Source organism: Triticum aestivum, chromosome 7A (assembly GCF_018294505.1).
Source record: "Triticum aestivum cultivar Chinese Spring chromosome 7A, IWGSC CS RefSeq v2.1, whole genome shotgun sequence".
Taxonomy (NCBI): Eukaryota; Viridiplantae; Streptophyta; class Magnoliopsida; order Poales; family Poaceae; genus Triticum; species Triticum aestivum.
This window is the reverse complement of record NC_057812.1, coordinates 568,171,762-568,184,632: the sequence shown is the minus strand read 5'-3', so window position 1 is coordinate 568,184,632 and position 12,871 is coordinate 568,171,762. Positions and strand designations below refer to the sequence as shown.

General features: G+C 50.8%; 1 protein-coding gene across 1 annotated transcript; it reads right to left on the bottom strand.

The window, feature by feature from the left end:
- Positions 1-327: 327 nt before the first annotated feature.
- LOC123148312 (GDSL esterase/lipase At4g26790) lies at positions 328-3,376 on the bottom strand. The gene is made up of 2 exons (XM_044567697.1): positions 2,828-3,376; positions 328-1,211 (listed from the first exon to the last, which is right to left on the bottom strand). The coding sequence occupies exons 1-2, from the start codon at positions 3,236-3,238 to the stop codon at positions 525-527; spliced, it is 1,098 nt and encodes a 365-aa protein (XP_044423632.1). The 5' UTR covers positions 3,239-3,376; the 3' UTR covers positions 328-524.
- Positions 3,377-12,871: the final 9,495 nt, after the last annotated feature.

The window sequence follows — 12,871 nt, the reverse complement described above, 5'->3', positions numbered from 1 at the left end:
CTGGCGAACGTCAGCCGAGAGCGTTTTCCCAGCGAACGCTTTAAACTTGTCATGCCATACCAACTATAGTTGCCTTGACAACTTTGTAGGATTTGCTATGACCGGAGTTGAAAGTTGCCATGTAGCGAAAAAATGGCAACAAATTTGCCACGCTGTGCAGAGAATTTGTCACCCCTTAAATTATGATCCGATGATGGCTTTGAGGGCGTTCGCTTGGAGCCCTAAAAATACGACGTTATTCCCTGGTATCGGGATCTTTAATTTATGCTTTATCTGACAAGTAAATACTCTGAATGGCATTAGTTTCACATTCAAAGACCCAAACAATGCACTGCAAGTCTGTAAATTTAATCTTTCTCACTGAAACCCAAAGAGTAGACGGATTTCATGTGAGACAGTGTTTACATCGAATCGCCCACGCCCAACAAATGCATGCTATGTATCTACACCAGTTAAACGACACTCTGATCACAGTACAGCTCACATTCCCTTTTCATATTCGCTCAGTATACGGGAGCTGATCCCTACGTCAGCAAGCTCAAGCTCGCCGCCGTCGTCCCTTTGGCAAAGAAGCGGTTGATCTTCTCGGTGGGGTGGAACGAGTCCCAGAAGAAGTACTTGTCAGCGTCGTCGCAGGTCAGCGGGGACTTGTCGTTGCACATGAACCCCATCTCCACCTTCCCCGTGGCGCAGCACCCCTCGGAGACGTTCTCCAGCCCGAGCTTCTCGGGGTGCTGGATGAGGTCGACCATGTCGTCGTAGACGTTGATGTAGGCGAGCCTGAACCCGCGGAGCTCCGCCCGGAGCCTGGCGATCATGGCCTTGACCTTGACGTTGTAGTCCCGGGCCACCTGGTTGTACTCCTCGTTGCAGCCGCCGCCGCCGAGCAGGTTGAGCGTGCGCTCCAGCGGCACGCAGCCGATGGCGGAGAGCCCCGCGAAGGTGACCCGGCGCGCGCCAAGGCGGTAGATGGCCGTGAGGAACTCCGCGGCGCGCGCCACCAGGAAGTCCTGGTACTCGGCCACCGTGAACTGCAGGAACCGCCCGGTCACCAGCAGGTAGTAGTTCTCCAGGAAGTCGTTGGTGCCCACGCTGACGACGTACACTGCGTTGGCCACGATGTGCCTGGCCCGGGCGCGCCCGGCGTGCTTCGCCAGCCGCTGCTTGTACTCCTTGAAATACTGCACCTCCTTCCACATCGGTATCACTCCCTGCATGTGCCCGCGGAGAAGAGGGTCAGCAAATGTGTTGTTCTTTCTGAATGTTGTTTTCTAAACACAGGACTATGCCATGCTACCCTGAATTCTGAATATCGACAGTATTACTTTTGTATAGTGCAGTAGATTCAGAGATTGAATGCCTGTGAATATGTACATCCAAGATCAAACCCATACATCGGATTCGATTAGGACGGCAGTCCCTCTCTGGCTGCTGATACTACAGATATTCTGGCCCGGGAAAGATCGGTGCGGCTGGTTGGTGAGAGCAACGAACCAAACTACCACTGTTTGGCTCATAAATTCTACAGGAACTACAGTCGGTGGCGCCAAATTCAGACCGAAAACGGTGGACTTGACCGCTAATAAATGTGTCAATAGAACGAACCGCGTCGCTCTCAAGCATATGGACTGATGGGCATCGCCAGCTGAAGGAAACGGGAAGCAAAGAAAATGCTGTCTGATCATGGATATTCATGGTACAGAACCACTCTAGGGTGTGGACTCTGGATCTGGAAAAGAAGCTTCCTAGCTAGTAGCCTGAGCAGGACAGGGTACACTACATTGAAGAAGATAGGCTCGTAGGCCGATTATGCACCGCAGCTGCAGGTCGAGTAATGAAAATGGGTTGCGTGCGACTGAATGAAGGCATGTGGTCGGCCATTCCCAGCACTGAATGCGAGCTAATTAACGCCTCTGCATGCAGATGCACTTGGCTGCTCGAAGAAGAGGGATGAGGTCCATGAAATTAGCCTTTTATTATTTATTTTCAAGATCAACAATGAGAATGCTTGTGTTGGAGGGAAAAACACAACCTATAGGGAATGCTTGGCAAAATGTACCAAAAGCCCTATGTAATGTAGTACACTGGGTAGTTGTTGCGCACGGTGCGTGATTAATTAGCTGTCCAGCCTGCTGGCCGGGCCGATCGGGCTAGCGTTCCAGCTAGACATAAGGGGAAGTGATGCTGAAAAGGAAGAGACGAGCGGCCGGCTTGCCGTACCGGAATTTTGGAGGACAGCCGTTGCGTGCGTCTTGCTCTGCAGAATTGCATAAACGGCATGGCGCGCGCGAATGGTAACAGTTGGTGGGCTCATCTAAAACTAGATTCCACCCCGCGCATCTGCTCTATTTATTGTGTTGCTCCGCACATCCATCTAACGTTCAAAACGGAGGGACATATGGTACATCAGTACATGCCTTGGCACCCACTAATCATGTTAATTGCTTCAGACGGACGGCTGGGATGATGTTTCGACCAGAAATTAGCAGCAGGACGCATGGCTCAACCGCCATGTTTATGGGGTTTTATGCTGCCTGCAGGTAGATTGGTACCCATGCATGATGGGCCTGCATGCTGTGTCTCACTGCTGTACGTACCCTCACTTGATGACCAAATGATTCAGTAACCATACGGTGATACGGAACAAGAGGCCTTCGGATACTAGGAACAACAGGAGTAGCATTTGCGTCGCCGGCCGATCTAGCGTACTACTCCTAGTTGCGTGCGTGTGAGTTTTACTGGCTAGCTTCCTCCTAGGTTACTCGTACGTGTTGCACTTGTACTCACTACGGACGCGCGTTGGCGCGTGCGGGTTTGTGGCTCGTACCAGGACGCTGGCGGTGGCGTTGTCGAGGCCGGAGCCGGCGGAGGCGAAGACGACGCCGGTGGCGAAGTCCTCGATGCCGTAGGCCGGGTCGAGGTACGCCGGCACGAGCGGCGGCAGGCCGAGCGCCTCGGAGACGAAGTCGGGCGGCAGCCGCCCGTTGCAGAACCGGCCCGTGGCGCCGCCCTGCAGGTCGCGCCCGTAGGGCGGGAAGTTGCTCTTCAGCACCGTGCCGATCACGTTGTTGTTGCCCGTGTCCACCGTCGAGTCCCCGAACACGATCACCGCCGGCACCACCGGCTTCTTCTTCCCCGCCGCCGCCGCCGCCGCCGCGCCTACGACGACCGCCGCGGCCACGAGCAGCAGCAGCACTGTCGCCAACGACGACCTTGCCCGGTCAGGCGCCATCAACATGGCGTCGCGCGTGTACTGACTACTGATGTAGCACTAGGTGCGTGCAGCTGGCCGGCGATCGCGGCTTGCAATTGCAAGTGCGACTAGGCCCAGCGCTCGTTGCCAGCTCGCCACTAAATAGGCGGGAGAGCTGGGAACCCGACGAGGTGTCGTCAGGTCGTGGGGACAGAGGATGCGTCGCGGTTTCTCAGCTGACTGAGGAGGCTTTCATCAAAGTTACAACGGGAGGCGCATGACCTTGGTTTGTTGGGCAGGGAAACGCTACTGAGGCCAACTTCATCGCACGATCCTAAACGGACGTCCGTTTTGTCCGGATTTTATCTGTTTGGAATGGCAATAAAGACGAAAACGAACATGCGTGTCCAGGTTGGGTTCCAGATGTCCACCGCGCAAGAACGATCCAAAATGTCCGCTGCTCGCTCGTCCCCGCCTGCGCGCCGCGCTCGCCGCCGCCTCGTCGCGCCGCGCTCGCCGCCGCCTCGTCGCGCCCGCCCGCCGGCGCGCGTCCCAGCCTCGCCGCGCCGCAGCCTTGCCGCCGCGCCCGGCCCGCTCGCCCCGCCGCCGCCTTGCCGCGCTCGCCTCGCCTGCGCCTGACCCGCTCGCCCCGCCGCCTCGCCCGCGCCCGCCCCGCGCGCCCCGTCCGCCGCCGCCTGCCGCCGCCCCGTCCACGCCCGTCCTGCCCCGCCCTGCCCGCTCCCTGCGCCCGCCCGCGCGCCGCGCCCCGCCTCGCCTGCTGGCCGCGCGCGCGCCCGCGCCGCCTCGCCTCATGCAAGCCCGCGCCGTGCCGCGCCCAGCCTGCTCGCCGCCCGCCTGCACGCCCCGTGCCCGCCCCGCCCCGCCACGCGCACGCCCCGCTCAGCCCGCTCGCCGCGCGCCCTGCCCGCACCCTTCGCCACGCCAGGCCTCGTGCCCGCCCCGCCACGCCGCGCGCCATGGCCTCTAGCGCCGGTGTGCCTGCTGGTGATGCTCCGTGCCGCGCTCACCCATGCCCCGCCGAGCTCCTGCCACCGCGCCCGCACAGAAGGACCCCGCGTCGCGCTCGCCCATGCCCCGCCGAGCTCCTGCCGCCTCGCTCGCGCCTGCGCCCCGCCCGCGCACGCTCGTCCCCGTGCCCCGTCGAGCTGACCGACGCCTGCAGCCGTCTCTGCACGCCGCGCCCGCCGCCGCATCCGGCCGAGCCGCCGCGAGCCTCGAGCCCCCGAGCGCCGCGCGACCCTGCCGGTGCCGCGCACCTCCCGGCTGCGAGCCTACGCCGCCACGCTCACGCCAGGGCCCCGCCTGCTTGCCTGCGCACGGCCATGCCCGGCCGCCGAACTGCGTGTCAAGCGAGGACAGAGAAAAGGAGAGAGAAAGGGATGGGTGGGTAGGTGGGGCTCTTTTTGTTTCATTGACAGGCGGGCCCGGGGTCACATGCAAGCGGACGAGGCCGGACGAGGACGGACGAGGACGCAGCTCAAAGTGTCCGCTTCAGACGCAAATCGAGCTCAAGTTTGCTCCCAGGATGGGGCGAGACGGACCAGAAGCGGACACTTTTTACAGATGGGGTCGTGTGTTGGGTCGTCTCGTTTGTCCTTTTTACCTTAAACGGACGGGGACGGACAAGATAGAGTCGCGTGGTGGAGTTGGCCTGAGATCGTTGTCAGTTGGCCTTTTTCAAGAAAAGGAATAACGATCGTCGCACTGTCACGTTATTCAGTGTGTACTATCCACTGCCCAACTGATCCATAATGCTGGGCCACATTAATTGATTGGCGTGTCCAACCCAAATTTGTTTTCATGGTTTGCACAAATAGCTCAATCTCTCACGACTAAACCTCAGAACTGTATGCGTACACTTTGTTTCAGAAAACATAAATGGCAAGGGTCTGGGTAAGGTGTCCTTCTGCTAGACTGTCTGGGTTGATTCTCTATGTAGCTACAGAAATGGCTAGTCGCTCAGGCAGTGTTAGTAATATACTGAAAATGGATAAGCTGTCCCTGGACAGTTGGCATGTCTGGATTCCATTATGCTCACTGCCCTACCACTGTACGGGTATTTTCTTTCAATAAATGATGGATTTTATTTAACTCAAAAAGAAGCATCAAGGGGATACAAACACAATAAATATACATTCGGCCTCTGCATACCTAGAATGCACACAGATGACACGAGCTCACACACATAAAAACACGCTGGCAAATAGCAAAGTCATGTAAAACCAAAACTATGCCTAAACGAGTAAAAGAAAGAAAAAACCTAAAGTTATCAAATTCATGATCGACAAACTACAACTTTGACCATATCCGCACCAATCATCTCATGACATCATAAAGACAACGAGGTTCTTCAACAGCAACGCCTTCAAGAAGGGGGCGGCCCTCAAGTGCCGATGTCATCAGATCCAACCACCAACGAGGTTCTTCACCTGCGACGCCTTCAAGAAGGGAGCGGCCCTCAAGTGCCGATGTCACCAGATCCAACCACCAATGGGCAGATTCTAGCTTTTCACCCTGAAGAACCAATTCGAACATATCCGAGCAATGCTTTCAACAAGGTAACGATGCAAAACATCGTCATTGTCAGTTATATCTAACCTGGGTCAAACCTAGGTTTTCACCCCGGTGCTCATCGAAGTCAATCATGCGTTGTCGTCACCACTTTTCCACGATCCCAGCAGCTACATGCACTGGGCTAGCCGACTGCCGCCGCTGCACAACCATACCTTTGCGTCAAACCGTCATCTGTAGATTGCATGACACTGTCGAAGACAACCATCGAATCTGAAGAGGGGAACCCTCACGAAGATCTTTCGGTGGCCCCGCAATCCGTAGCGAGTCGTCGCCGCAGTTCAGCGTGGTCATCTTGCCGCCACAGCCACCGAAGTTGGAGAAGCCAGACCCGGCAAATCATATCCTTCAACGGTCATGCCGATCCTGCTCGATAAACACCTCTTCAAATGGTCGCCATTGTTGCAGCTGCGCCGTAGCCCCTGCCAAGCATCCTTCAGCCCATCCGCAAGCAGCATGTCGCCCGAGCCATGGTGGATCGGGGATGGAAGCAGTGGAGCAGACGGCATATCATGCAGCACAACATGTGTGTTCTTCAGTCCTTGTGCAGAGTCCAAAAGCGATTGGAACAACGGATCCATCTAGATCACGCACAGGGACAAGGAGATGGCACCAATCACCAGGATCTGCTGGTTCAGGTTGACGGAGAGCGCCGCAACTGCCGCCGTCCGAAATCTGACGGTCGTCGCCAGCCGCCCACCACGACTATGCTACCATCAGCCGCCGCTCAGAGAAACCAGCCGCATCACGCTATGAGAACAAGGCCCCGCCATCGCCACCACCGCACAGGCTTCGCCCGGCCATGGCCTCCGGCGGCAGCGAGGGGAAGGAGCACGCGACGGAGCCGGAAGCGTTGAAGATTAGGTCGCCGTCCGTGTCACCACTGTACGGGTGTAGTTACCAGAAAGAAAGCATTCATAATATTCCCTTCGTCCGAAAATACTTATCAGAAAAATGGATAAGATGAATGTATCTATATATATTTTAGTTCTAAATACATCTATTTATATCCATTTTCCCAACAAATATTCTAGACGGAGCGAGTATCTATCTAACAATACAAAAATCCATAGCTGATCTCTGCGGTATACTCTTTGGGGGGAAACGGCGCTGCTTTATTGATCATGGAGGTCCAAAGAAATTGTATCATGTGGATGCAACAGCCAGACATGTCCACCCGACGCCAGAGATAACAAAAAATTAGTTAAACTCTCTGCTTCAAAATTCCGACTTCTACTCTCATGAATAAAATTGCACACGTCAAACTCTTCTGCTCTCCGCAGTATCTAACAATAACAATAAGGGCTACATTTACAGATACCCATGGCCCATTGGCCCACATATACGCACGGCATGATACATGCCACATGTTGCAGGAGCCAGGAGGCCAGATCACAACGACTTAGGGAGTGTTCGGAGCCCCTCCGCTTCCGACTCAGCTGGCGGAGCTGCAGGCTGAAATAGTTAAGTTGGAAAATATGCGCTCCACAGATCCGCGGAGCTGGCGGAAAGCCGAACAGGCCTTTAACAGTTAGCTATCGTTAAGTGCCTGTCTCCTTCGGGCTATGATGCAGGTAGAGCACTTTTTTGCCTTTTTTTACTCGGGAGAACATTTTACTTTGTTATAGCAAATCCAGGTGAATCCTAGAAACTTCTACCCTGTAGTTTTATACAGGGGCTTCACTTTCTTCCCTTTAAATTCTTCTAACTTTAAAGGAACCCCAATATGTTATTTCCAATACCCCACTATGTTATAAATACTTGCTCAAACTTAGAAATAGTTGACTTTAACTGAATTTATATGCCACCTATTTGAAAACAAGGTAGTAAACAGAAATATATAATATGTGTATCATAGAGAAAAGAAGAAAGATAGAAGATGCCACCGGGGCCCAATGTATAGTGGGGAAGAAGCCTATGATTGTTGACGACCCGTCAGGAATTGTTCGCCGGTGGTGACTCAATCACCGTTGGTCCATGCACTAGCCAGTCCATCTCAAGGTCGAACTGACGGAGAAGGATGAGCAATATATTTCAGCACTCCACCTTACATCTAGGCTCTTGTAGGCCTTAGACATGGGAAACTATTTTTAATTAATAGTGCATTGGTATGGTCTTGATGAAATTTAACTTATATAGTGAGAAATAAAATAAAAAGAACAAATCCAACCGAGAGTAGTAATGATCATGTACTGTATGTGTTGCATGAATTAGGTATTGTCCACAATTTAATTTACATCATCTTATTTTTCAACCTGTCGTGCCGCCGTGTGTTCATCTGCCTCCTGCCGGTTAATATGACTGCAGGTGGGTGGGGGTGGGGGTTGGGGATCTTTGTGTCCAGTTCGGGCTTTGTAGGTGCTTCAACTTCTTTGTCACCGGTGAAGTTGGGGTAGTGGTAGCCATGGAAATAACTTTTCCATGGCTTTCTACATGTCAATGGGCTTTCTTGGAGGGGCTTCGACAAGTTGGAGGATGGTGTCGGTTGCCGGTCATTATGTATGCCATTGTTAGCGTTCGCCCATGGCTGCCGTGTCCTATGGAGGGGGCAGCGTGCAACGTGCTTTTGCTCTCCGAATCAGCATTTGTTCAATGAAGCTTAACCAAATACAACTCCTTTGGGAACTTGTGAGGTTTGTGACTCCTCTGTCTAGCTGAAGTTAGGATTATTGCTTGGTCCTCGTCGGGGCTACCTTCTCCAGGATGGTAATCTTTGTTGCGTGATCGCCGCTGTCTTCTGGTCTATAATGACGACTTTTCTGATACTCCATCCTTTCCGGTTTATAGGGCTTATCTTAAAATACTCCCTCCGTTTTTATTTACTCCGTATATTAGCTTTGGTCAAAGTCAAGCTTTGTAAACTTTGACAAAGTTTATAGACAAAAATATTAACATATACAATAACAAATCAACACCATTAAATTCCTTATTGAATGTACTTTCGCATCATATAGATTTGTTATGGTAAATATGTGTATTCTTTTCTATAATCTTGGTCAAACTTTATGAAGTTTGACTTTAGTCAACTCTAATATGCGGAGTAAATAAAAACAGAGGGAGTATTAGTTTTTCCATTTTATAAGGCTTAATTTTATTGTTTCCCATCACATGTTCAGATTCCAAGGTAAATTAAATCATTGCATGCAAGTATTAAGAGAAAATTGATCAATACATGTAATCTATGCATGCATGCATTGCAATTAATGCATTGATAAACATATTTTTTTGAGAAAAACAAGAGCATTAGTTGGGTGTTTTTACAAACTATAAAAAATATTCCACCACTCACCACCTATCTTGGTTGATGAGATTTTTAAATTGAGCCTTATAAACCGAAAAGGAGGGAGTAGTTGCTTATATGATCTCCTGGGTTTCAACAAGGTTTTCTCGGGTGAGATAGAGGCATAAAGGCGGCTACAATCTCTACTCACGACACGCCACCAGAGAATGCAGAAGGCGGCAACAAGTATTGCATCGTAAATTCATGATAGTGGGAAGGAACAGCCGGTTACGAACTCTCCGACGACAACGACACCACAACCTCGAGGAGACGAGCCGCGATCGCAATCAGCACCGCATGTGCATGCATGCAAACGCATTCTGCATGATCGCATCTCTAGGTGACGACGGAGGCCGCTAGGCGTGGCCCCTGCCCCGGACGCCTCTCCGCGGTCGCTCTCCGGCCCGCGCGGCCGGCGACGGATGCCATAACTCTCCATGCACGCACCGCCCCGCCAGCTGCATGGGCCTTCAATTCTGGCAACGACGCGGAGCCGCACGGTTGCCCCCCGGAGCCCGCCAACGACCAGAAGAGCTAAGCCGACGAGGCTCGAACAAGCTTTACTAGCCGCGATCGACGTACGTATCTCGATCCGGCCACCCCATAACGGGGACCTCGCGCACGTATTTCCGGGGAGAATGAAAGGGTCCGGGACCTCGCCCATGCACGGCACACGGTTGGCGCTGCAGTACGGCCGGTCGACGACCGGCCGGCCGGGCATGAGAGGCAGAGACTGGTTGGTTCCGTATCGCAATCGCGGGCTTATTGTGCAGTTAGGATCGTGTCTCGTCTTGATCGGAGTCGTCGTAGTCGTGTGCGTGCCCACGGCCGGTTTGCGTGCTACGTTGCTTACGTACTGGCCCAAGGAAGCTAGTCGGGATTGGTGGCAACTTGCAACCCAGGATTGTACGTTTATTCTTCTTCTTCTTCTTCTTCTTCTTCTTCAGGGCCGTACCTGAGAATTTGGCGGCCCTGGGCAAAATCTGAGTCTAGGTCCTAGTCATTAAGAAGACTAGTATTAAAATCTGAATCTTCTTTTGTGAAACGAAGTTTGGGTTAGGAAAAATGATCACCGTAACAGGTACAACACCCTGGTCAGGAGGCTGGAGAAACCAAACCAAACTTCAATGGCCAGGTTCATAAGATAGAAGCGAATTTAATGGTGAGCATTCCGTGTGGTATGATCTCCCTTCATGAGGAATTGCACTAGTTCAAACTACTACCGCTTCCATCTCCTTGATACCTACAGACCCCAATAGCTGGGAACATCAGTTTTTTTTTTTTTGAGGAATAGCTGGGAACGGCAAAATTTCGTGTTTTGACCCTTTTTCGAAACCTATTCGAGATCTGACCCTAAATTGAAAAAAATTCGAGATCTGACCCTTTTGCTACCGCCAGAGTCCATGGCGGTAGGGTCTAACAGTCTACCGCCAGGAACTTTGGCGGTAGGAAACATCCCTATCGCCAAACGGGCTGGCGGTAGCCTGCACAACCCTACCGCCAAAGTGCTTGGCGGTAGGCACGAGCATGTATTGTGTTTAATACTTAGGCGGGTTTGGCGATAGGGCATGCAACCCTACTGTCAGGGTGCTTGGAGGTAGGCTGTTATACCCTACCGTCATGGTCCCTGGCGGTAGGGTCAGATCTTGATTTTTTTTTCAAACTAGGGTCAGATCTCGAATAGGTTTTAGAAAAAGGTCAAAACACGAAATTTAGCCGCTGAGAACCATGCTAAGCTTTTAAACTGCCATCCTCTGAATAAAAAATTCAATAAACTAAAACGTACACAAAAATTTATACAGTTTTGCTAAATCACATTTAGATATGCCATAAGTATTGCACGTCTAAGTCCTATATCATTGATCTTACGTTGAGATTCGTGTGGATATTTTCTTTTGCTTTTTTTCTCTTTATGCTTAATTCACTCACTTAGATGTGCAATAAGTAGGGCACATCTAGATGTGGCCTAGACATTCCCAAATTTATAAATGCCATGCTCTGAAAATGTGAAAATTGTCATGCTGCTTTATAAAACTGCCATCCTCTAGATAAAAAAAGTCTTATCTAAATAAGCCCACAATAAAGACTACCATGCCATTAAAAATGCCATCCTCCAAACATTAAAAATGACATCCTATAGTAAAAATGTCATTCTATTGATAAAAATGCCATGTGCTTCATAATAAAACTACCATGCCATTAAAAAACGCAATCCTCTCAATGATAAATTGTCATCCAGTTATTAGTAAATATACACATTATTAATTATATAATGGAATGTACAAAAATAAACTTGAGGTGTGAAAATTATTAAAAAATGACAACCTTTTAATAAGACAAATGCCATCCTTTTAATAATAAAAGTGATGTTGAACGAAGTATGTTGCTGTTGATATTTTGGAGAAACTGGTATGTCCGTAATGAGATAGTCCATCATAAACCAGCCCCGCTAATGGAGGTCTCCATCAGATTTCTGCAGAATTATTTGGATGCTTTGATTGGCATCAAGCTGAATAAAGACATGGATCCGGCCAAAGGTAAAACTGTCATTTCGTATGACCGGTTGCATGTTTCTTCCAGACCGACAGTATCGGCCAGTGCTAGTCTAGTTTGGAGACCGCCTGATCAAGGATGGAGTAAACTGAATGCTGACGGTTCATACGTGTCGAGCGAAACCGCAGGCGCCGGAATGATACTACGCAATAACAGGGGAACAATCATATTTTCTGCCTGTAGGCCGTTATTCTCTTGCAGAGACGCATTAGAGGCGGAGCTGGGCGCATGTATGCAAGGCTTATCACTTGCGATTCAGCGGACTGATTCGCCGATCGTCGTCGAGATGGACTCGAGCTTGGCTGTGTCCATGATTTTATGCAACGAGGTGGATCGTTCAGTGTACGCTCCGTTGGTTAACAAGATTAGATTCTTAATGCGCCTTAGACAAACTTGCATTACTCATATCTCCCGTTCTCAGAATAAAGCTAGTGATAGTTTAGCGAGGTTTGCTAGAGATGAAGGTCGGACTATGACTTGGCTAGGGTCCGATCCTGTGGAGACTTTGGAGATTGTCCATGATGATCGTAAAGACCTCGTGATTGAGTAATACAAGTTTGTTTCTCCCGCAAAAAAAGAACTGCCATGTACAAAAGCAAACTTGACTTGTGGGACATTAGGAAAAAAAATGTTTAAATTTGCCATGTGACATAGTTCAAAAAATTATACTTCCTCCGTTTTAAATTACTCGTCGAAGAAATGAATGTATCTAGAACTAAAATACATCTAGATACATTCATACCTGCGACAAGTAATTCGGAACGGAGGGAGTAATAAACTGCCCTGTTAATTCTTTTAGAAAAATTGCCATGTGCCTAAGCAGAAAGGAACATATCTTGCCATCTTGCAAAAAGAGAAGAAAAAAAAGGAGGGACCAGAATTCGAACTATGGCCTCCTGTCCCTGCGCCAGTGTGGTGTGCGGGTAGTGTTTTGACTAGTAAAGCATTCGCTTGGTTTTGTACTCGCAGCGAACAAGTTAATAAATCTGACGTGTCTCCTGTCCCCGCGCCAAGATTCCTGCAACGAATTCGACTAGAGAGAGCGTGTTCGCAAGTATTGCCCCCTGGCGAACGTTCGCAAGGACCGCTCGTTTATTCCACACCTTTGGAAAGAAGAACCCGGGTGACCACCCAGAAGAAATGGCAAGAAAAGGAGCCGTTTTGGGGTGTCTCCTCAAGGCTAGGCCCCGGCTAGCTCGATTTAGCTCCGCCATGCAAGCCGCGAAAAACGCAGAGCTGCACGCAAACCTTTC

Bases quoted from the DNA above. Each gene is read 5' to 3' on its own strand.
- LOC123148312 (XM_044567697.1), bottom strand. From the start codon at position 3,238: ATGTTGATGGCGCCTGACCGGGCAAGGTCGTCGTTGGCGACAGTGCTG. The intron at 1,212-2,827 runs GTACGAGCCACA...GGGCACATGCAG, and splicing joins ACGCCACCGCCAGCGTCCTG to GGAGTGATACCGATGTGGAA.